Source organism: Helicoverpa zea, chromosome 14 (genome assembly GCF_022581195.2).
Source record: "Helicoverpa zea isolate HzStark_Cry1AcR chromosome 14, ilHelZeax1.1, whole genome shotgun sequence".
NCBI classification, from domain to species: Eukaryota; Metazoa; Arthropoda; class Insecta; order Lepidoptera; family Noctuidae; genus Helicoverpa; species Helicoverpa zea.
The window spans coordinates 10,636,742-10,659,571 of record NC_061465.1 but is presented as its reverse complement, the minus strand read 5'-3'; the positions used below and the strand labels follow the sequence as shown (position 1 = coordinate 10,659,571).

Below are 22,830 nucleotides of genomic sequence, written 5' to 3'. Positions count from 1 at the left end.
TAAGGTTATCCAAATCACTTGCAATTTTATCAAATAAAGGGTCATTCAGTTTAACATCCAGTAGTTTGTCGGCATATTTCATAAAAACTTCTCTCTGTTTTGATTTCTCAACAATAGATTTTCGTCCAGCTTTACCCATTTTTGCTGCAATAAAAGCAACTGATAATATAATACAAAGGTTAAACATCCGTTGCCTGCATCACAAACAAAATATACATACTGAGGTACTACAAATTATTGCTATGTAAGTAGGTACATATTAAGGGCAAGAACTTTTCTTAATTAATAATTTTATAACGAAGAAAAGTCGTCGTTATTTGATAGACAAAGATGCAGCGACTTATTTTTTAAAAAAATCGGTCACTAACGGTCAGCACTTCTATGAAAGAAGTGTGCAATTATATTTTGCAGCTAAATTAAAAGCTAATGTAAGTTATCAAGCTAAGAATATTTTTAAGAGATGACCACTTTTGAAGTGAAATGAAATCACATTAAAATGTGGCAGAGACTTCATAAATTTCATGTCATTTTATATATACTTAATAATTATAAGGACACAGTTTATTACTTTATACAAGTCATCATAAAATTGAAAAAAAAAATAAACTTATCGCAGTCGATTTGGATCCCTCTGCAATACACTTTTTGGTGGTGAGTTCCAACATACAGTGAGCACAACTGATAACTAAGCACTTTTAGACACTTCTGGATTTATAATGATAATTGTCTCAGTAACTTAGTAGTATGAAAATCACGGGAATTAAATACGTACGAGTACCTATACACTTCTAAATTCAGCACAGGAATTTATTTGCAACAAAAAAATATCGTTTTTTAAACCGCTTGCGACAAATATTTTTAACAATAGATTGAAAACAAAAGAGATTATTTTTCTGGAATCGTTCCCATCATAAAACACCTGCGGAAAGTCAATGAAACTATTTTTTTATCAGTAAATGGGTACTTTAAAGAATTAAGAACAATGGACATCAATATGACCGCAAAACGAACCGCATATTTGTTCAGAATACAAAATTAACAACATGACTTTGTACTAATGTAATCATGGTACTCTACTAGTATGCACTCTCCCTAAAAAAATGAGACGTGAATAACGAAAATTTCGAATATGTGAAAATGCATGGACACCCTACTCTCATACAGTTTCATACCACTGTGTTTTTGTAAATATCTCCTAAAATATGAATGCTGCAGTTAAATTCGCTATATTTATTCAAACTAAGTTACGTTACCCATCGATTAGTACTCTAATTAAGCTTAAACCTACTTTTAATAACGAGAAAAACGAAATTGTATTTTAGGCATATTGCCGTCCGCGCGGCCAACTAAAAACGACTCATAACATATTATTGAACCTACTTTCTAGTATTTTTTTGTCTTTTTTCGCTGTAACAAATTAAAGACTAATTTTATTTCACATTAGCCTCTATTAATTTGGTACCTACGGTGATATACTTACCTACTCATAACCTGAAAACTTAACATTGCATAACTTTTTGTTTATCTACGTTTTGACCTTTTTTATTTTTGTAACAAATTTAACAAATAAAGACCTTTCTTTTGATGTATCATTCGTCTATCTGCATTGTATAGTTTCTGAGTAATCACGGGCGATGACTACGGCAAGTGGCGGTTCTAGCGGCCAACTGTTCTTTGTCATAACGTCTTGGATTTTTTTGTAACAAATTCAGGAAAAGAGGAGTGAAAAGTAACAAATTACTACTAATTCCTGGCAAAGTTTCATCAAAAATTATGAGGTGGCCGCGCGGTCGAAATGGGCACAAATTCTTTAATTGTATGCGTAAAAACAGCCATGACTAAAGTCTGTTTTTAAACGGTTTTATTATTAATTAAACGGTTTTATATTTAGCTCACCCCGTTTGTTTTATTATTTATTCTTGGGTCAAATTTAGTAATTCCAATTTCAACCTCTTCCTGTCAACCGATTAATCTGAAATTTTGTATACACCTTTAATTCCGATGACAATACAATATAGTAATATCAATAACATTGTAAATCCAATATGGCCGCCGGCACAAAATGGCGGATTACATATTTTTCCACAACCCCTTAATATGGGTATCAAATGAAAGGGCTACACAAGTAGAATACTGTCAGCAACCCCAGCGGGGCCCAACAGGGCCAAGGCCTGCCTGGGCTGCGGGATTGTTCGAAAGAGTTACCGTGGCCCTGGTACATACAAGATAAAAGGCTTACGACGAAACATAACTATTTTTATTCAGTAAGAGTCTGGCACTCCCTTACCGCTGCTGACTCAGGGAGGGGCATAGACATAATATTAGTAAACAGGACTGCGCATATAAACCCAAAAAACGAGCCGAGTGAAACAGTTAGTACGGAGGCTGTCTGTCCCTTTCTAATAGGGTGACTATGAGATTAAGCTATGTGAGACAAATCCGAATTTGCTAAGATTATTAAACACAGATTAGTATTGAAGTTTTAACTTACGCAGTTTGTGACCTTAAGATACTAATAAAGGCTTTTAATAATTAGCGGAAATTAGCAGTATAAAAGCAGGAAGATTCGAAGTGAAGACTGTTTTTTTTTGTATTTCTACTTCATATATAGACTGCTGAGCCATTTATGTCGCCTTTCTTCATTTTTTGGGAAGCTATAACAATAGTACAACAGTTTTAAAATCCATCACCCATATTTTGACTCGTTACAAGAATTCATGGGCACCCTAGTTGTTCGGTTTACGAAAATGTTATTATTAGCTAACCTGTGGAACGATATATTGCAACCACCATAGGATTCACTTTTGCAAGTAGAAACGCAACACTTTTTCACCATTTTAATAGTTTAAATTGATTTAATACAAAAAAAATATAAACAAAATTTTAAATGCTGATTACGCGCCAAAAATGTTCAGGGTTACCGCTAGAAAATAAAAAAAAGCAAAATAAAAATTTATGTTGTTTATGTTTTAATAATAAATACGAATAAATTAATGCGATTGTTATTAATTTGTTGACTTACAATTGTTAAAATAAGATAAAAATATAAGTGATTCAATTGTTTTTGGGAAGACAAAACTTTTGATCACAACATTTTTTTTTATGCTGGCAAGGTGTTAGAAAGAGACAAACAGCCTCCGTTCGAACTATCCCTCTTGGCTCGGATTTGCCTCTGTGTATTATGCAACCAATTTAGTACCTTATTGCGTTAGAATAGAGTTCATTTTCGTAAATATATATTTTGAGCGTGCGCAATCTTGTTTAGTAATATTATATCTATGGGGAGGGGTCACTTGATGATTTTTGGCGTCGTTAAAAAAAATATACTTTTTTAAAATTAGATTGTAATAAATTATCAGGTAAGAGACCGTGTAATAATGAATAAGATAGAATGAGGAATATTCGGTAGGCATTTTCATTAAATACTAAAAACTAGAAAATAAAAAATCGGTAAAAAAGCCTTTTAAGTTAAACGGTTTTATCTTATGTGCACTGAACACTAGAAAATAAAAAAATAGTTACTTACCTGTCAACCTACGTAGGTGGTCCCGGTCATATTAGACTAAAATAAAAACGTGGGGCCCCTCTGAAATCCTACCAATGCAAAGCATATTTTTATACTTTGGTAGATCATGAGCTCGGCGTTCGCTGGTGAAGCCGCTACGGCTGATTTATTGATTGTCAAAATCTCCAGTTACGATTATAGTAAGTCGATGCAATCCACGCCTATTATACCTCTAGAAGAAAGTACTACAGCAATAGTTAATGCGCCCCACGTTTTTATTTTAGTCTAATATGACAGGGACCACCTACGTAGGTTGACAGGTAAGTAACTATTTTTTTATTTTCTAGTTTTCAGTGCACATAAGATAAAACCGTTTAACTTAAAAGGTTTTTTTACCGATTTTTTATTTAATCTCGTACACTAAATTGACACTTGCAAAATGTCAAACTTGCAAATAATGTTGCTAGCTTTTTTGTACAGTGTTGTACTTACGATACCGGTTTGATATGAATCGTAACTTTTTATCTATAATAGACGAATTTAAGATTTATTCAAAGTTTTATATTTGCAATTCACGTACGTACACACGGCTGCACATCTGACCACGCAATGCCATGCGTAATCATCAAGAATAAGCCTATTATTTCATATTGTAAAAAAACGATAGGTACTTGATTTTATTAACGCTAAGTTTCGGTCGTGCCACATCACTATTTAAGAATTTGCAATAAACTGAGAACACTCGTAATGTCAGTTTAGCAAAGAGTAAAGTAATATATAGGGAAAAGAGAGCCCACTCACGTGTTATTCTTGCAACCCAATTTGACAATGCGCCATCTTTCTCTAAATTGGCCCCGAACTACCTACATAGCTATAGCTATAAAAATATTATAATTATGCATCATATTCATAACATTTTCTATTATAATAGGGTAAGTAGCACCATATAACTATAACATTGGTTATCGTTATAGTTACATGGTGCTACTTACCCTAATAGAAAATGTCATCGTTAATATAGTAAAAGGTCGAAGGAAAACAAATAATTATTATATATTACTTTTTATTTACGCGTGTATGCGGAATGCAAAAAACCGCCATATTGATATTATTATGATCGGTTTTGTTAAGTTACTTGGAATACTGACACCAGGTCTTTTTAGATGAAATTTGATATTTGTGCTTTTTTAAACCGTTTTTAATTTATTCGCCTATTATATCTTTTTTTAAAGTGTCTAATATTTTCCTCATACTTTTCTCTAATTAATATTGCTTAAATAATTTTATATTAACAAACAAAATCGATTATAGTGTAGTGCCATCTGTTGGTAATTTAAGGTATCTTTTAGATAGTAAATAGTTTCCGGGCCAAATAAAAGGTGGCGACTCTTCGTTTACTTAGCTGTCAAAATGTACGGAGTGTCCTCCCCCTGCAGTTTAGTCTACGAGATTAAAAAAACAGAGTATAGGAAGGTAAAAAATAATTTAAGGAAAAGAAACAACAGTTCAAATTGAGGCACTTATGTCGGACAATTTATTGTAGTAGTAAATTGTACATAAATAGTGTTTATATTTACAATAAATAATCTCACTTAATCTTATTTTTATCACCAACGAGCTTAATAGCATAAGCTTTTAAAAGTACAAATATGAAAATTGTATGCAGTCACAAAGCATTATATGAGAACAAGAGCTTAAGATATTTATAGATGAGACTTAGGAGCTCTTTCACACTAGCAGATTTTGACGCGCGTAATACGCGCGGCCAGTGGCAACGGCCACGCGGTTCCTAGTGTCATCTTTTTAACAGATTATCATTTGTTTATTTATTACTCGATTGAGAATACAAGCCGGAATTCCACTAGTGAAAAAGCGCTGTAAGAGTTTTAAACATTCACTAAAAGTTGTGACTTATACCTAGATACAGTCTTCATATTGTGTAAGACTCTGAGAAAAACAATATTTGCATTACTTATGGCACAATCTCAGAAAAACTTACTTTACAAACCAAATAATCATGATTTTGTAATTCTTTAATATCCAGGGAAAATTGTTTTTTAGTCGTGACATGACAGTTACCTACCTACTATGGATGATTTAAGTACGACTAGGTACCGGGAACTTCAGTTGACAAATCATGGATGGACTTTTGTTGCCGACCGTACAGAAATAAATCAATTACTCTTGCTTCCATCAAGGCATCATTTTAATATTATATTTTATCCTTAATCATAATTTTTAACATGTTTAAATTGAATATCATTAAGACTAAGTCAAGTCGCGCGGGTCGATCGATTATAAGGTTAACCAACGCTTGGAGTGGATGGATGACCATTTTATCATATGGCACAATAAATTGGTGGGTCCCGGCTGTTAGTTGAGTATGTTTGGCAGTCGTTACTGGTAGTCAGAAACCAGACACTGACAACCACTTTTACCAAGGGGCATCGTGTTGCCCAGGTAATTGTGTTGAGGAGGTCAGATAGGCAGAGGCTCCATGTAGAATACCAGCTAGATCCCGTTAGACTGGAAATGGACGTCAACATAGTTGGGAAAAGGCTAGGCAGATGGCGAAGCTTATTGCCATTTCCCACGTTGTAATAAAAACTTAAAATAAAACGAAAATTATCACTTTCTTTAAATTCACCTATTTCCTTATCATACATGTTATTTGTATATTCGTCTACAGGCACCTCTTCCTTATTTGACACTCGTAATAAAACCTTCGGGTTCTCCATCATTCTTCACGAACCTGTATGGACAATTGCTTCTGAGCTTGATCATTTCACTCCTCAGTGAAATCAAGAGGAAAGTGTGTATTACTGAAACATAAAATTTCATAGATTAGATATATTTTTTGAACAGTTTGAACCATTTGCCATTTTGGTGCAAAGGGTAAATCACTCTTTTGGACATTTACATCTATGTATAGTTACCGGCACGGATATTGAGCTCTCGGCGGAGTGGGGATCGCTTTGCGCACTGTACACATAAGGCAAAAAACCAATAAATCGCTTCTGCGCAGGTGAAGGTCAGGGCTCAATATCCGTGCCGATAACTATAGGTACCATTTTTTATGAACTAGCTTCCACCAGCGTGTGAAAAAATACTGGATGGATTATCATGTGTTTATCACCAATAGGTTGGCATGCCTGCCCCCAAACAAATTCTACCATGGATGGTAAATAGATGATGTATGTCTGTCACTCAAAAAAAAAATGAGCTTACCAATACCAAGTAAAAATCCCACGATATCCATAGTCAAGTACAATGACTTAACACCACTTTCACCATGACCGGAAAAGATGAGAACGAGCAAAATTGTGCATACAGCGAACATGATGATCATACCCGCCCACATGAACCAAGCATAGCAGTAATAAACTTCTAATAGCCTTACATTTTTCTGAAAACAAAAAGAAACTTTGAATGATACTCGTACTTTTCTATACATTCATCAGGAACTCCAGTTGCCTAGCTTGAATTCAAATGCTATTTGTTTGAAAGTTTTCAAAACAGAAACTAATATCTTTTTTTGTTGTTCCATATATTGTTCAGAAAAGATTTTTATAAATGAAATAATCATGAGTTTCTACTACTTTTAAGAGGGTGCACCCGGTGACCTGACAGTGCTCAATCAAGCAATTAAATATAGACCTCTAATGGGTACCACAAACCAGTTTAAAGTTAAGTTTGTTCTTATCCAGAGGAACCACAATTATTCGTAAGCCATGCAAACCTTCATTTGTCTTACCTTATGTGCTCCGACAATGCATAAAATGTGCAGTGCAATGTCTGTGACCATTATAGCAATAATTGGAATAACTATTACTAAAGTATCATTTCTAATATAGTCTGCAAGACCTACTAAAATAAATATGAAGAAACTCAATACTATGCTGGCTGATATCTGTAAAGAGAACACACCTCATTTAAAAAGTTACTTTTTTAAAAAAGGTTCTACTTTCTAGCTCATGTTTCCTAAAATGAAGGCTAGTTGAAATAAGTATTTACATAATTATTGCTATTTACAGCAATATTTAATTATTTATTAGCCATAAATATTTAGTCTTATTTTAAACACTGACACAAAAATTAGGTTTTGTGTCATATGTATGTACACTACTTAGTGAATAATAATAATTTTCCTCATCAAAATAATGGGAAAAAAACAGGTTAATATCAATACATGGGTAAGTATATCTATTTTACAAGCTGTTTATATAATAAACAGCCGGTAAAATAGATATTATATTTTGGCTAGAATCATTACTTTCTAAGTAAGTTTAAGCAACAAACAATAATATTGCTACACATAACCTTGCAAACACTGACTATTGCAATTATTAATATTTAAAATCATAGAAAAAATTACTGTATAACTCACCAGTTTTAAATATCCCCATGTTAGCAAACCATAGCGCAGGGGGATACAGAAGCAGCATTTTTTCCAAACAGGCCAATCCATAGTGCCAAATGTCAACCTTATGTGTGAAGAACTCTTTGTTTAAATATAATCTGCTTTACTCAGAATTAACAAATATTCATCTTGAAATAATATCCTTCAGTGAGAAGCTTAATTATATGTACATTTTGTACGCACCTACTTGCGACAAACAGTGACTTCGTACTTCGTAACTGCCGTGCATTTATATAATTCTATAAATAGCATCTGATCAACAGGCGAGCTGAGTTATTTCGATATTATTATCCTTAATAAACAAAACACATAATTACTGATACTTCGTACATAGTAGGTACAATAAAAATTAGTCACGAATTTTAAAAATTTGTATTTCTTTATTTGAATAAGTAGAAAAACCTGCATGAGATCTTACCACCGCGTGGTGGATATTTTTCACTTTGGATATCAACAAAGATAGGCATACTATTTAAAAACGATGGCTCGTGGGTGGTTACATAAATAGTCGAAACTTATCGGTTCCATCTTATGAAATTCTCTGTGAGTTATATTAATTTAAATATGTAATATGTTACACATTGCGCGCGGTAAAAAGTAAAAAATCAAAACAAACACATCTAATCTGACATTCTTAATAACAATCAGATGTCAATATGTCAAATGTGTCAGTGATGGTCAGTGTCAGTCATAGACATAATATTAGTAAACAGGACTGCGCATATAAACCCAAAAAACGAGCCGAGTGAAACAGTTAGTACGGAGGCTGTCTGTCCCTTTCTAATAGGGTGACTATGAGATTAAGCTATGTGAGACAAATCCGAATTTGCTAAGATTATTAAACGCAGATTGGTATTGAAGTTTTAACTTACGCAGTTTGTGACCTTAAGATACTTATAAAGGCTTTTAATAATTAGCGGGAATTAGCAGTATAAAAGCAGGAAGATTCGAAGTGAGGACTGTTTTTTTTGTATTTCTACTTCATATATAGACTGCTGAGCCATTTATGTCGCCTTTCTTCATTTTTTGGGAAGCTATAACAATAGTACAACAGTTTTAAAATCCATCACCCATATTTTCACTCATTACAAGAATTCATGGGCACCCTAGTTGTTTGGTTTACGAAAATGTTATTATTAGCTAACCTGTGGAACGATATATTGCAACCACCATAGGATTCACTTTTACAAGTATAAACACAACACTTTTTCACCATTTAAATAGTTTAAATTGATTTAATACAAAAAATATAAACAAAATTTTAAATGCTGATTACGCGCCAAGAATGTTCAGGGTTACCGCTAGAAAAAAAAAAAAAACAAAATAAAAATTTATGTTTTAAGAATAATAATTTATATAAATAATTTATTCGTATAATAAATTAATGCGATTTTTATTAATTTGTTGACTTACAATTGTTAAAATAAGATAAAAATATATGTGATTCAATTGTTTTTTTTGGGAAGACTAAACTGTTGACCACAACATTTTTTTATGCTGGCAAGGTGTTAGAAAGAGACAAACGGCCTCCGTTCTAACTATCCCTCTCGGCTCGGATTTGCCTCTGTGTATTATGCAACAAATTTAGTACCTTATTGCGTTGGAATAGAGTTCATTTTCGTAAATATGTATTTTGAGCGTGCGCAATCTTGTTTATTATATTACTTTAACTGCCTCGTTGGTCTAGCTGTCGCAAGTGCGGCTGCTGAGCACGAGGTCTCGGGTTCGATTCCCGAGTCGGGCCGAAATCGCTTTGTGGGTTTTAGAAGACTTTCACATAGCAGCCCGGAGCCTGGAAGGTGGTGATTGATACACCCGTGCATCGGAGAGCACGTAAATGTCGGTCCTGCGCCTGATCTCTTTCCGGTCGTGTCGGATTGCCGTCCCATCGGGCTATGAGAGTTAAGGAATAGTGAGTGCACCTGTGTCTGCGCAAATGCTCGTGCACTATAATATGTCCTGCGCAGTTGGCTAATCTCCTTACATGAGAACAGCCGCCGTAGCCGATAATCGGCTAGGAGAACATCATCATTATATTACATCTATGGTGTCAGTATATGGCATCGAGCTTAGAAGTATAGTATATGGTCAGTATTCAGCGGCTGTACCTAATCACGTTCCTAGTTACGATAATTGTAAACTAATCTTACGAAATAATAATGGGGTTAATTTTTAAATTTTTTAATAAGTAAATAAAACTCGATATATTATTAGGAATAGGTACATATAATAACTTAATAAATTATAATGTCTTACAATAGGTACGTACACGATTCTAAGTATGTATGAACAGATCACAGTTGGTAGGTATCCTTTTAGACCGATTCAACCAACTGTTTAGTGCTTACAGTTTCATCATCAGATTCGTTAGCCTTTTCCAAAATAGGTTCTGCCATGGGTTCTTCCGGTACGTCACCTCTGATTTTCATGGTACATTCAGCTTCAGCCGCGTTGTTCACAAACCTGAACTCGCAGTTGCTATTCAGTTTTATGATCTCACTTCTTAGAAGAAGTACGAAGTAGCATTGTATCGCTGAAAAAAGACAAAATCTGGAATACCGAATAAGTAACTAGGTTACCTACTAATAATTCAGGTTAATTAATAGGTATTAAGGTTTCTCTAATCTGGATCTTACCGACACTATAAATAAAAGGCTGTTCTATTAGAAATTATTGACTGAAACCTTCTGAAATAATGTTAAACGACAAAATAATAGTTACCTACCCAGGTACACTATCACTCGGCTCTTTGGTAATGAGATTAGGGTTTGGGGTTCCTTTTGCGGGGAAATAGAAATTCATTCAATTCTTACAAGCCCAAGGAGTCGATACGTATGTGCTTAGCTACATGAACCAGCTAATTAAGAAAATGGACGAAATTAATTTAAATGCTTACCCAAAATACCCAAGGAAGTTACGACACTCATCACCAGAGTTTCGACGTGTCGTACATCTATGGTATAGAAGAAAGCTAATATCGGCGCAAGGATGGTGAACAGACACAAGATGGCTGACACCACGCATACCACCAAGCTGTGGATGTAGAATACTCGTATCAGCTTCACGTTTTTCTGAAAACGAAGGTTTTATTATTAAGTAGATATAGGTCATTTATTATAAGTGTTACGGCTAAAGGCTGAAGTGTGGGTACAACAAGATTTACCCGGCTATAGCTTGGTGTATGGGCGTTCCCAGCCATGGGCTCTAAGTGGGACAACAACCTAAAATTGGATGCATATAATTATGTTGACAGTACCTATGAGAGATCTAGCTTTGACACCAGGGTAGTAGGTACATGAAGTTTATAAAGCTGAAGTTGCTATTGTTTTTTTTTATAACTTATCGAAGTACATAATATATAGGGGTAGTACAGAACGAAGTATATAGGGAAATAATAAGCATAAGGGCACATAATAGGTAGGTAATGCATATAATGGAGTAGGAACATAGGGGTTGTACATAAGCAGTTCCTACCAAAAGATACAACTAAGTTTCCGACTTTAGCCGTAGCATAGGCACAATGGGACGGACGGGAACTCCTATTGTGTTCCACTTAAGAACTCGACGATGTGAAACCGGGAGTAACCGATCTATCTACAATTATCCACTGTTATTATCATCTAGTCTCCTTCATTAAACTTTTTTGAAAGTACAAGAAATTGCTGACCATTATGCTTTAACTCCTTGATTGATCGTTTCTTACAGTATCTTACCAATTAATGAGTGATTGTGGTGACCTAGTTTTGGCCTGTCAAGTAGAAGGCTAAGTATTCGAGTCCATAAGGCGAGTAGGAAACATTTTGAGGGAACCTGGACTTTACAGTTGACAAACAAATTAAATCAAATCTCACCGTATGTCCGCCGACGATGAACACGATGGTGATAGCAATATCTACTAAACATATAAGAATTCCAATTGATCCCATAATAACTTCTGAATACATCATCGCCCAAAAGCTTCCATCGGTAAAAGCTCTGATAAACAAAATCATAATGAGGACTATATACAGCATCATCAGTATGAATATGAAGTCAGCTATCTGAAACGGAAACAGAAGCATTAGAACAATACATACAAATATAAAGTAAGTACTTACAGTGAGTTCTTGTAATCTATTGACTATTTCCTATTTAGCAATGTATCCTGCGGTTTTACCCGAGAGTTTGACCTTCATTCGGTAATATCATGAGGGTACATCTGATGCACCTATCCAAATGCTAAGAACCTATGAAGATACCATTCCATTTGAGGTCATTGATCAAAACAAACGGCTCTTTCTCCTAATGACCCAAGTGGAGTTATAAAAAGTTAACATGAATTTCTGAACCCGTTTAACGGTTCCAGTTTAAAATCTAGTACTTAGCTCAAATCATAGCAGAGAATAGGGTTACTGGATGGAGGGCAAAGACGGTATGTCGAAGTTTCATTATTTACTGATCATTTGCACCCGCCATAACCTTTGAATAGGAGAGTCCTGCAACTGTGGGCTTTACTATGGAATCTACATGGACAACCGTTTGTGGCAGGCCAGATAACGCCACGTTTCTTTTCACTCTTGGATCCACCGACAGGTATTCACCGAAGGCTGAAGATGACAGTGGCTACGCCCACTTAACTCCCCTTGTTTTTTAGAAGATAAACTTATTATTAAAAGAGGTTAAAAAACTTACTAATTTTATGTATCCCCACGCGAGCAGACCCCTTCGCAGTGGAAAACAGAAGCAACATCTTGTACACACTGGGAGTTCTCCTTTCATTTTGATATCCAGCACCTATTGGTACCTCACTATGCAATATGTACCACTATAAACATTCGCTTTATTCCGACACGAGCTACAAGACTTCAGTGCACTTCTAAATTGAATTTCCAGTCATAAATACAGAATTTCAATAAAACAATAGTGACAACGAAATCGTATCTGAATTTCCGGACACAACATCTGTTGTGGGTTGCGTTGATCAAACTAATAAAATGACAACGGGATTACAAACGTAAACAATTATAATGACCTAACCTTTATATCTATCTGTCATATGCACAGTTATCGAGTGCCTACGCACTGCGGGAAAAGATAAATTGCAGACGGGTTTTTTATGCCGGTACCCTTCCAATGAAATGTTCTTTAATTTGAATAAACAGGAAATGGCTTTTCAACAGGAATTAATGGAAAATTCACAAGGTGCCAATGATTTTAAAAAGGGTAATGTCGAAAACAATCCAAATTCTGACGATCAGAGACTCGTGTATGTACAATTTTTTTTGCAAATGTTAGGCTCACTATCTACATACCTACACCATACGTCGTCAGTCCATCTGTATTTAAACTATTATGACATGTGTCTTCACTACATGACGACATTGTGAAAGAAAGATTCAATTTTCAACGGCGTTATTGCAACACACAGCCATTATTTCCCGATCTTCATATGTATTGTGTATTGATGACGTCCGATGACGTACTGAGCTGCGTCACATTACCTATCGTCATATGTTCGTCAAGCAGCCTCTATATTTATTGTTATATATAATGTTCAATTTTTAGGGTTCCGTACCTCGAAAGGAAAAAACGGAACCCTTATAGGATCACTTTGTTGTCCGTCTGTCTGTCTGTCTGTCTGTCTGTCAAGACCCTTTATCTTAAGAACACGTGAACGTATCAAGCTGAAATTCACATGAAATACTCGGGTCTATTGTCCCTTTAAGCCGTGAAAATATCAAACTTCTAAGCCAAGCCAATCAAAAGATACAACCGATTATGTCGATATTTTCAACAAATTTTCGACACTCGCAAAGGAATCAAAACCTACAGGGTACTTCCCGTAAACTCAGAATCTTGAAATTTGGCATGAAGCATTGTCATATAATGCAAATATAGGAAAAATTGCGAAAATCACATTTTTTTGTTATATAATATAATAAAAATATTTTAATAAAATGAAACTTACTACCTTATTTCTCACGAACGAATAAAGGTACCAAATTGAAATTTATACCAAATACCTAGGTCTATTGTCCCTTTAACCAATGAAAAAATCAAACTTCTAAGTTAACGCGATCAAAAGATACAGCAGTTTTACCGACACCTTAGACGAATTTCCGTCACACGCTAGGGAATCAAAACCTACAAGGTACTTCCCGTGAACTCAGAATCTTGAAATTCGGCACGAAGCAACGTTATAAAGTACAGATAAAGGAAAAATTACGAAAATGATAAATTTGAAGTTACATAAAATATTAAAATAATATTATTTTTGCTTACATGACATAAAATATTTTTTTAATAATTATAAACTTACTACTTACCCTTTTTCACATGAACGCGTAGAGATATTAAAGTTTTGATAAAAAGTTAAATTCATATCAAACACTTCTTAAATATAATGGCCTCTAAACTGTGAAAAATTTTAAATCATTCAAAGGTCATTGGGCACCTTAGTATGGAAACCATACCCACGGCGGATACGAACGAAATATACACAGTATAATGATAAAGGCTCTGATTTACTATGGCATTAGTCGCATCAATGTGAACCATGGGAATCTAGAGAAAATCAGGTGTAAACATCAAATATTTTCCTCATTTCAATGGGGAATTTAAACGACCACGTTTGACGGATTTGAGAAATCATTTCTTTGTAGTGAAAGAGTATACTCGCCGTTTATTTCCATTGTCATCAGGTCAGGATCTGATGATGGAAATCCTGAGAAATCGAGGGCAACTATCAGAAATTGTAGGCATGCATAGGATTAAAACTTGATTCTCAGATGTATGTCTGGTGATACTATCAAACAGTGAAGGTTTAGAGCTTATCTGATGATGGAGACGTGAGAAAGTCGAGAGAACTCGGTATGTTTTAGTTACGTCGTGTTTGGGCTTATATTATTCGTATTGACGAGAACATTTCACAAAAGTTAAAAATAAAAACTTTTTACAAAAAAAAACAACTTCTAAAACAACAAGAAAACTGTTTATATGCATCGGTCTAGATCTCGGTGGTTAAATAAATATAGATGCATCCTCTAGACACCGACTTCTAGACCGATGCACCTAACATCTTTTTAATTTCTTTCTTGCTTTTGTTTTCTTGTTGCTTTTTTATATGTTTGAAGTTGGATTTGTTTGTAAAATGCTACAAAATAAAGCCGACTTTATAAAACAAAGAAAGGGACAGAATACTTTTGTCAAGGCTCTGGAAACGTAAAGCCAGCAGCCCCGAATCCTACTCTCTAGAGGTCGTTGTTACAATTCGACAGCTACAAGTCGTCAGGCGGTTTCGAAAAAAACCTGAAACTGGGGCTCGTAAGGTGATTAATCCCTCAAAAATAAAAGATCCCATTCCTGCAATGGCTGCTTTAACCCAAGTTAGTAGTGAATTCTCGTCACCTAAAATAAAATAAGCTCCAACACAAGGTTACGTTATAAATTGTAAAGGAGTTCCCATAACTATATCTGATCTTTGCTATCGATCCCACAATGGCAGTCAAACCTATCTATGTGGAAAGTCTTCGCCAATACGAATAAAATAAACCCAAACACGTGGTAGTTGCAACATACCGTTCAGGAATTCCCTCGACTCTCTGTAGTCTCCATAATCAAATCAGCTCCAAACCTTCACTGTTTACCAGTACCCTCAAAAATACACTCACATGTCTGGTTATGACTCGATACGTGCCTACAATATTCAAGAGTTGCCCTCGATTTCTCAGGGTTTCCAGATCCTCATCAGATCCTGGTCATCCGAATTGGCATCTTCCTTCTTTATGAAAATTCTTTAACAATAAAAACTAGCATTGTAACCTGTACAATCCTGTGAAACTGCTTGTCTTTTATATTTTTCAAACGATCCTGGACATTCGTCTCCATGGAATTTTAATAAAATATTATATTCAAAGAAACGTCATACCATTCTCCACGATTTAAAACTACTTTGATTCATGTCCGCCACTTTTTACAAAGCGGGTCAGATATGCCCAATGACCTTTAAGACATAATTAGTTATTTTCAATCAAATTTCTGAATGATGACTATAAAATGTTGTATATAACTAACTTTAATAAAATAACTTTTACAAGGTACTGGCCTTCTATTTTAGTTATATTATAAAATAAAAATTTTTAACTATTTTGACTCTCACGAAATTACCATAACTAAGATTGTTCTAAACTTAACGGTTGGCGCGAAACTCACTTTTTATCTATACAGGATTTGTACGGAACCCTCGCTGCGCGAGTCCGACTCGCACTTGGCCGGTTTTTTTGTTTCAATTCAGCATTATTTTAGATCAGCAATGCACGGACCGCTTGAAGCAGTTAGGGGCGACAGCTCCAAGCTGTTGACTGCACTGCAGAGTTCTATGGACGCACATACACGAGCCGCTCGAGCAGTTGCCACTATTTCAAGCGGTCTGTGTATTGCCGGCCTTACTTTTATTAATCACATTTATAAGTATTTACAATTAAAAATTAAATACTATTCTATTCAGCATGCCAATCAACTTAGTGTTACTACGCCTACACCGTGTCTGTTTTAAAATCAAAAACCTTCAGTCAATAAAAAAGTTTACTTATCATTTAACATAACACTTACAATGCTATCCTCATTCACTAGGTAATCAACTTTACATAATTATTGTATTTTCAACTCATAAATGTTCATCAGTTCATAAATGTAACTTTCAGTCATTAATTTGCTTCAGACAGATTTCTGGGTGCATTTTGTTCATATTTCACTTCACGTCCCAATTTCAAATCATTTTCTGCTTGAGTTACCTCTATTGTTTCCTCATCTCCACATTTCATGGTACAAGCGGCTTCTGCCGCGTGATTCACAAAACTGAACTGACAGTTCTTAGTTAGCTTTATGATCTCACTCCTCAGCAACATTACGAAGTAGCATTGAATAACTGAAAGTAAGGGAAAATTTTACTTGAGTACGTAATTCTCTATATGCAATGTTGTGGCTTTGAACTATCAACTTGCCGAGGCTATTGTGCTTAGTGTATGTAATACTAGGCGTTTTGCCGCGGTCGAATACAACCTCAAGACGGCCATGCAACATCGAGACTCCACTGTCATGTTAGCCCTACTAGCACTCGCAGAGTCCCTAGTCGCTAGCGGGAAATGAGACCAATCCCCAATCCGTTCCTGTCCCATAATCGTGTCAAACTAAGTTGCCTAAGTCCATGTGTAGTGTTAAGTATAGTGTAATATAAAAAAAAAAAATGTATATCTGTATATATATATATATATATATATATATTTAAACTGAGTACATAAATACGCGGTGGACTCACATAGTCTTAAGACAGTAGACATAAGTTTGTGAGGCCAAGACGACTCAAATTACAATTAAGTTAAAACAATGTAATTAAAAGCGCGGACCCCCAAGTCTGTGGTAAGGTTTAATTAATAATAATAAAAAAAAACGGTACTTAAAAGAATTTTTCAAACCGATTTAGTAGTTTCGGGTACAATGTTTCTTCATTATTATATTAGTATAGATTAGTCTAGTGTGATCATTTAAGTATTGCCAGGCGACCAAAAATTATAGTTAAGAGGACGAATTGGAATTTTTGGCGCCAAGGATCTCAATTTTTCTCAGTAAATACAAAACGGATCAAAATACAACTTGGTTACCTGAAAGTTCTTGATATAAACCTTATTTTTTTAGACGTAGAAACATGATTAGGTAACTTTTATAACAGAGAAAAATATATCAAACATACCTCTTTTTAAAAAGAGATTCACATATTATGGGCAAACGGGACCGATTTAAGCCTCTTAACTTTTTTAGTAGTTGAGTATATACATACTCTTTAAAATTGTAGAAGGAATTTTTATCAAATTATCATTTCTAAATAATAAAATTACAAAACCATTTTGTCGCTTACGACTTTTAGTTATAAGCTAGCGCGCGTATTGTTATCCTCGCCCCGCTCAGACGCTCCGACCCCTTTTGGCGCCTTAGATGCGCGTGCCGGATATGGAATTATTGTTGACCAATTCGTCGCCTTAATACCAAAGGTGTTATAGTTCAGATCAAAAACTTACCCAAAATAGCGAAACCAGCTGAGTAGCTCAGCACGAGATTGATCCATTCGTGTGATAAGGTTTTCACTGATATGTCTGAGACTGTCAGTGAGAACAATAATGCTAACAATAATATTGTTGACACTAATACCGCGATGCAGAAGATGTAGAACACTCTTATCAGCCTCACGTTTTTCTGCAAGAAAATTATTAATTATGAAAATATATTTAAACCCTTTAAAATCTACGTTTTCGGGTGCATAAAACTGAGAGCTTAAAACCCTGGGCTGCGGGTTGTTCGAAAGAGATACCGCGGCCCTGGTACATAAAAGGCCAATGACGGAACACGACGGTTTTTAGTCAGTAAGAGTCTGCCACTCCCTCACCGCTGCTAACCCACCGCGGGATCATTTGATGATTTTTGACGTCGTTAAAAAGAAAAAAAAAAAAGAAAAGGGCTTAAAACCCTAAACTTCCTCTTCTTGCCCTGTTTAAAATTTCATTCGGTCCAATATTTTAATGTTTAATCCTTTCAACATGTCCCTGTCATTCATAGTCATCTTTCAGTTAATCCATATACCTTGTCTTTTGTCTTCCTTTCTCTCCTTCCATCCTAACACATTCGTAGCAAAGTAATAAAATATAAGCCTAGACTAAAATAATAAAGCTAATTTGTAAAAATATTTAAAAATTACCATGTGTCCCCCTACGACGAATACTGTGGTGGCCACAAAATCTGTTAGAAACAGGCCAAGCAGAACGAGTGCTATAGTTATTTCTGTATAAAGTAAGCTGGTAGGCTTATTGCTGCCATCTAACCTGTATAAAATAGTTTCCAATAAGCTGTCTGAAACAAATGCTATGTGCAATGTGTCAACAATCTGAAACAAGAAAACAAAGAACCCTCGTTATATAGTTAGTATGTAAAGTACATAGACATAATATTAGTAAACAGGACTGCGCATATAAACCCAAAAAACGAGCCGAGTGAAACAGTTAGTACGGAGGCTGTCTGTCCCTTTCTAATAGGGTGACTATGAGATTAAGCTATGTGAGACAAATCCGAATTTGCTAAGATTATTAAACACAGATTGGTATTGAAGTTTTAACTTACGCAGTTTGTGACCTTAAGATACTAATAAAGGCTTTTAATAATTAGCGGGAATTAGCAGTATAAAAGCAGGAAGATTCGAAGTGAAGACTGTTTTTTTTTGTATTTCTACTTCATATATAGACTGCTGAGCCATTTATGTCGCCTTTTTTCTTTTTTTGGGAAGCTATAACAATAGTACAACAGTTTTAAAATCCATCACCCATATTTTGACTCGTTACAAGAATTCATGGGCACCCTAGTTGTTTGGTTTACGAAAATGTTATTATTAGCTTACCTGTGGAACGATATATTGCAACCACCATAGGATTCACTTTTACAAGTATAAACGCAACACTTTTTCACCATTTAAATAGTTTAAATTGATTTAATACAAAAAATATAAACAAAATTTTAAATGCTGATTACGCGCCAAGAATGTTCAGGGTTACCGCTAGAAAAAAAAAAAAAAAAAAAAAAATTATGTTGTTTATGTTTTAATAATAAATACGAATAAATTAATGCGATTGTTATTAATATGTTGACTTACAATTGTTAAAATAAGATAAAAATTTTATGTGATTCAATTGTTTTTTGGGAAGACAAAACTTTTGATCACAACATTTTTTTATGCTGGCAAGGTGTTAGAAAGAGACAAACAGCCTCCGTTCGAACTATCCCTCTCGGCTCGGATTTGCCTCTGTGTATTATGCAACCAATTTAGTACCTTATTGCGTTAGGATAGAGTTCATTTTCGTAAATATATATTTTGAGCGTGCGCAATCTTGTTTAGTAATATTATATCTATGGTAAAGTACATGTCAAAAGTAGGTTCCTAAATATGTCAACTACCTGTCAACCTACTTATATATTTCGTTTCAAACTCCTCTTTAACTTCTACAGCTTTTGCTAAACTCTCAATGCACCAAAAAAAGTTATGAGGTCTCTAACAGTGTGCAGAAACACACTTATGAATCTAATTGCAGCAAATTAGAGATTCGACTTAAAAGTAGTCCAAAACAATATAGTTCATAACATAAGACTGAAGTGACCTGACCAGCAAAGGAATAGTGTTAGTCTAGCCTAGCGGGATGTCAATTGGCTGGTCCTTTAATGAAACAGGCTTTAATGAAACAGTCATCATTCTTGTGTCCATCACCGGGGACGGCAGTGCACATTGTGAAACTAATCGCTCATATTGCCTAATAATGAATTGTTCCTAAACTGGTGTGTTAAGAAATAAATCCTGTCGCTCTTCTTAAAACGACGATAGTCTATTCTGACATGTGAGTGTTTAGATCTTTGTAAACAAAGCCAGAAAGCAAACTTACCAATTTTATATATCCCCACGCAAGCAAACCCCGTCGTAGCGGGAAACAGAAACAACATCTTGTACACACTGGGATTTCTCCTTTCATTTTTATCTTCAAAACTTTCAGACACTCAAAGCGTTCTTTTGGCACTTCTACGTACTATATTTTCACTTTTTACTACACCTTTTAACTAGCCAAATTGTGGCTAAAAAATTCTGTTTTTTGGCACCCAAATATGCGTTGTTAATTGTAGTAATGATGATTTGTAAATGGAAGCTACGGTTGCTAACAGTGTTTATAGTGACCTGACCTCATATCTATCATGGTCTCTGTAGTAATGAGTACAAGACTGCCGATGTTGATAATAACCCGGTACTTAGGTAATCTTTAAAACTTCCGACTAGTGTCGCAGTTTTGTCAATGTTACTAGTACACACTTTGGAGTTATTTTCATTTTTAGGCTAGTTTCACTAACAATAACGTGAGGAATTAACTAAACAACATATTTTTAAAAAAATCTTTGACATTTGTTACTCTCTTTATAATCATGTATTAATCTTCAATTTTTCGATTTAGACGATTACGTCTACATATTGTAATTTCGATGTAATTTACATGACGGGCGCAAAAAAATGTTCATGTTATATTATTATGTGTTGGATACTTTACTCATATACTGGCCCTATGAATGTGACTTGTAAAATCTTCATAGGTATGTATCAGCCTTCAATTTGATTTAATTTTTCGGGTTACATTACGGATGATGCCCAGTCCGGTAAGTTCTTGGTGACCAGTCGATTGACGTTCCGCTAGGCTGACACTGTCCATCTTATTCACTTTCAATTCAGTAAATTCGTTGTAGCTTTCATGAACACATTTTTTTTACTTACCGGTAATAATATAGACTGCTTTTCTACAGTAAGTTCATAATGGTAATTTTATCTAGAAAATAGTGTTAATTACGATTATCTACCGTACTCATTGAGCCAGGAAGGTCAATAACAAACTATTTAATCTAATTTTGAAATATATATGTCACCGTAAGATTACAAACATCGTTAGATTACAATCTATCTCGAGAGATTGTAAACTGTCGAATTATTGTAAACCGTAACACCTGATTGCAATTTAACGCATTATTTTTCGCTATATTATAATCTATCGATGAGAAATTGTCAAATTGTCAACTGTCCGAAAGCTCTCCCTGATTGGTCAGTCTTTTTGTAAGATCGAGAGCGATGTAGAGCGGTCAAATTGTCAACTGGCGTAGAACGGAATGCATCTTGCGCGCTGATTGGTAGAACGTCAAAAAAGACAATGTTCTTTGCAACTCCCGGTGTCACAGCTCTTTGACGTGCAAAAATAAGTGACGGTTTAATTTTTTATAAAATCAAAAATTGTACTTAATTTTTAAGACTCAAATTACACACAGTTAAAAATTGTATTAAAAATTGAAGTTAGTGACGAAAACGAATCGCTGCAAAACCGACTCCACGTAGTCTTGTCTGCCCTACCCCTAGAGTGCAATTCAAAACCGCGTAGGCGCGGAGGGGCGAGGCGGCCTGCGAGCTGAGGCGCAGGTAGTTTCAGCGCTCGCCACCGCGGCTGAGGCTGGCCGGCTCTGCCGGCCAGCAAGCCGAAGCTGCGGTGGTGAGCGTGAAAACCATCTGCGACGATAAGCTCGCATGGGACCGCCGGAGCCCCGCAGCGCCGGAGCCGTGACAGAAGTTATTCTTGCTGCATGTTGCATGCTTACTTCCATGCTGGGTCAATTAATATGGGATGTGTTACATTTTAAACAAAAAACTCAGTAGGTACGAGTTAAAAAATTAGAAGGTAAATAAATATTTTTATGATGTCATTTAATAGTATTTAAGAAGTTTACTGTTAGAATGCATGCTACAAATTTAGATGCAAAAAAATAAGCATCATGCTGAGTTGTATTTAGAGTGGAAGATAACTCGTGGCTAAGATAGTATTATTTAGATGCTCGACGCTTTATTAATTGTGGCTGACTTAGTAATTTAGAAGGCAACATACATTTTTGGGGGCGAATAATGATATTAAAAAGAAGCCTGTTTAATTAGCACCCCTTTTATTTTATTTTTAAATATTAGTTTGTATTTGAAGACAAAATACCTAACTGTATTTTTATAAGAGTTATTTTTATATAAATTTAATACTTGAAGAATTTTTGAAGAGCATTTATTTTATTTAACTGACACCTCTATTTCATTCCTAACTCTACGGGAACTCCATGGGAACAGAACGGCTGGTCGTGATTGGTCGATCTTACAAAAAGACTGACCAATCAGAGAGAGCTTTCGGACAGTTGACAATTTGACAATTTCTCATCGATAGATTATAATATAGCGAAAAATAATGCGTTAAATTGCAATCAGATGTTACGGTTCACAATAATTCGACAGTTTACAATCTCTCGAGATAGATTGTAATCTAACGATGTTTGT

At 35.0% G+C, this 22,830-nt stretch overlaps 3 protein-coding genes across 5 annotated transcripts; all 3 read right to left on the bottom strand.

The window, feature by feature from the left end:
- Positions 1-5,010: 5,010 nt before the first annotated feature.
- Positions 5,011-8,557, bottom strand: LOC124636476. Of its 3 annotated transcripts, none has more exons than XM_047172581.1 (5): positions 8,344-8,557; positions 7,893-7,989; positions 7,260-7,415; positions 6,734-6,911; positions 5,011-6,327 (listed from the first exon to the last, which is right to left on the bottom strand). In XM_047172581.1, exons 2-5 carry the CDS (start codon positions 7,971-7,973, stop codon positions 6,206-6,208), a joined length of 537 nt encoding a protein of 178 aa, XP_047028537.1. In that variant the 5' UTR covers positions 7,974-7,989; positions 8,344-8,557; the 3' UTR covers positions 5,011-6,205. The 3 variants fall into 3 exon arrangements, with proteins under 3 accessions (XP_047028537.1, XP_047028536.1, XP_047028535.1); XM_047172580.1 differs by having other exon boundaries at positions 7,893-8,217; positions 8,344-8,556; XM_047172579.1 differs by having other exon boundaries at positions 7,893-8,556.
- A 1,575-nt stretch (positions 8,558-10,132) lies between these two features.
- Positions 10,133-12,900, bottom strand: LOC124636629. Its single transcript, XM_047172795.1, has 4 exons — positions 12,597-12,900; positions 11,777-11,965; positions 10,822-10,996; positions 10,133-10,458 (listed from the first exon to the last, which is right to left on the bottom strand). The coding sequence occupies exons 1-4, from the start codon at positions 12,681-12,683 to the stop codon at positions 10,241-10,243; spliced, it is 669 nt and encodes a 222-aa protein (XP_047028751.1). The 5' UTR covers positions 12,684-12,900; the 3' UTR covers positions 10,133-10,240.
- Positions 12,901-16,473: 3,573 nt separating this feature from the next.
- On the bottom strand, positions 16,474-20,641 carry LOC124636630. The gene is made up of 4 exons (XM_047172796.1): positions 20,378-20,641; positions 18,652-18,837; positions 17,978-18,152; positions 16,474-16,830 (listed from the first exon to the last, which is right to left on the bottom strand). The coding sequence occupies exons 1-4, from the start codon at positions 20,462-20,464 to the stop codon at positions 16,610-16,612; spliced, it is 669 nt and encodes a 222-aa protein (XP_047028752.1). The 5' UTR covers positions 20,465-20,641; the 3' UTR covers positions 16,474-16,609.
- Positions 20,642-22,830: the final 2,189 nt, after the last annotated feature.

Coding starts and splice junctions, on each gene's coding strand:
- LOC124636629 (XM_047172795.1), bottom strand. CDS start 12,683: ATGAAAGGAGAACTCCCAGTGTGTACAAGATGTTGCTTCTGTTTTCCA. Junction 10,997..11,776: donor TCATCGTCGGCGGACATACG/GTGAGATTTGAT, acceptor CTTCGTTTTCAG/AAAAACGTGAAGCTGATACG. Junction 10,459..10,821: donor AACTTCCTTGGGTATTTTGG/GTAAGCATTTAA, acceptor GTCTTTTTTCAG/CGATACAATGCTACTTCGTA.
- LOC124636476 (XM_047172581.1), bottom strand. CDS start 7,973: ATGGATTGGCCTGTTTGGAAAAAATGCTGCTTCTGTATCCCCCTGCGC. Junction 6,912..7,259: donor GCATTGTCGGAGCACATAAG/GTAAGACAAATG, acceptor TTTTGTTTTCAG/AAAAATGTAAGGCTATTAGA. Junction 6,328..6,733: donor GGGATTTTTACTTGGTATTG/GTAAGCTCATTT, acceptor TTTATGTTTCAG/TAATACACACTTTCCTCTTG.
- LOC124636630 (XM_047172796.1), bottom strand. CDS start 20,464: ATGAAAGGAGAAATCCCAGTGTGTACAAGATGTTGTTTCTGTTTCCCG. Junction 18,153..18,651: donor TCGTCGTAGGGGGACACATG/GTAATTTTTAAA, acceptor ATTTTCTTGCAG/AAAAACGTGAGGCTGATAAG. Junction 16,831..17,977: donor AGCTGGTTTCGCTATTTTGG/GTAAGTTTTTGA, acceptor CCTTACTTTCAG/TTATTCAATGCTACTTCGTA.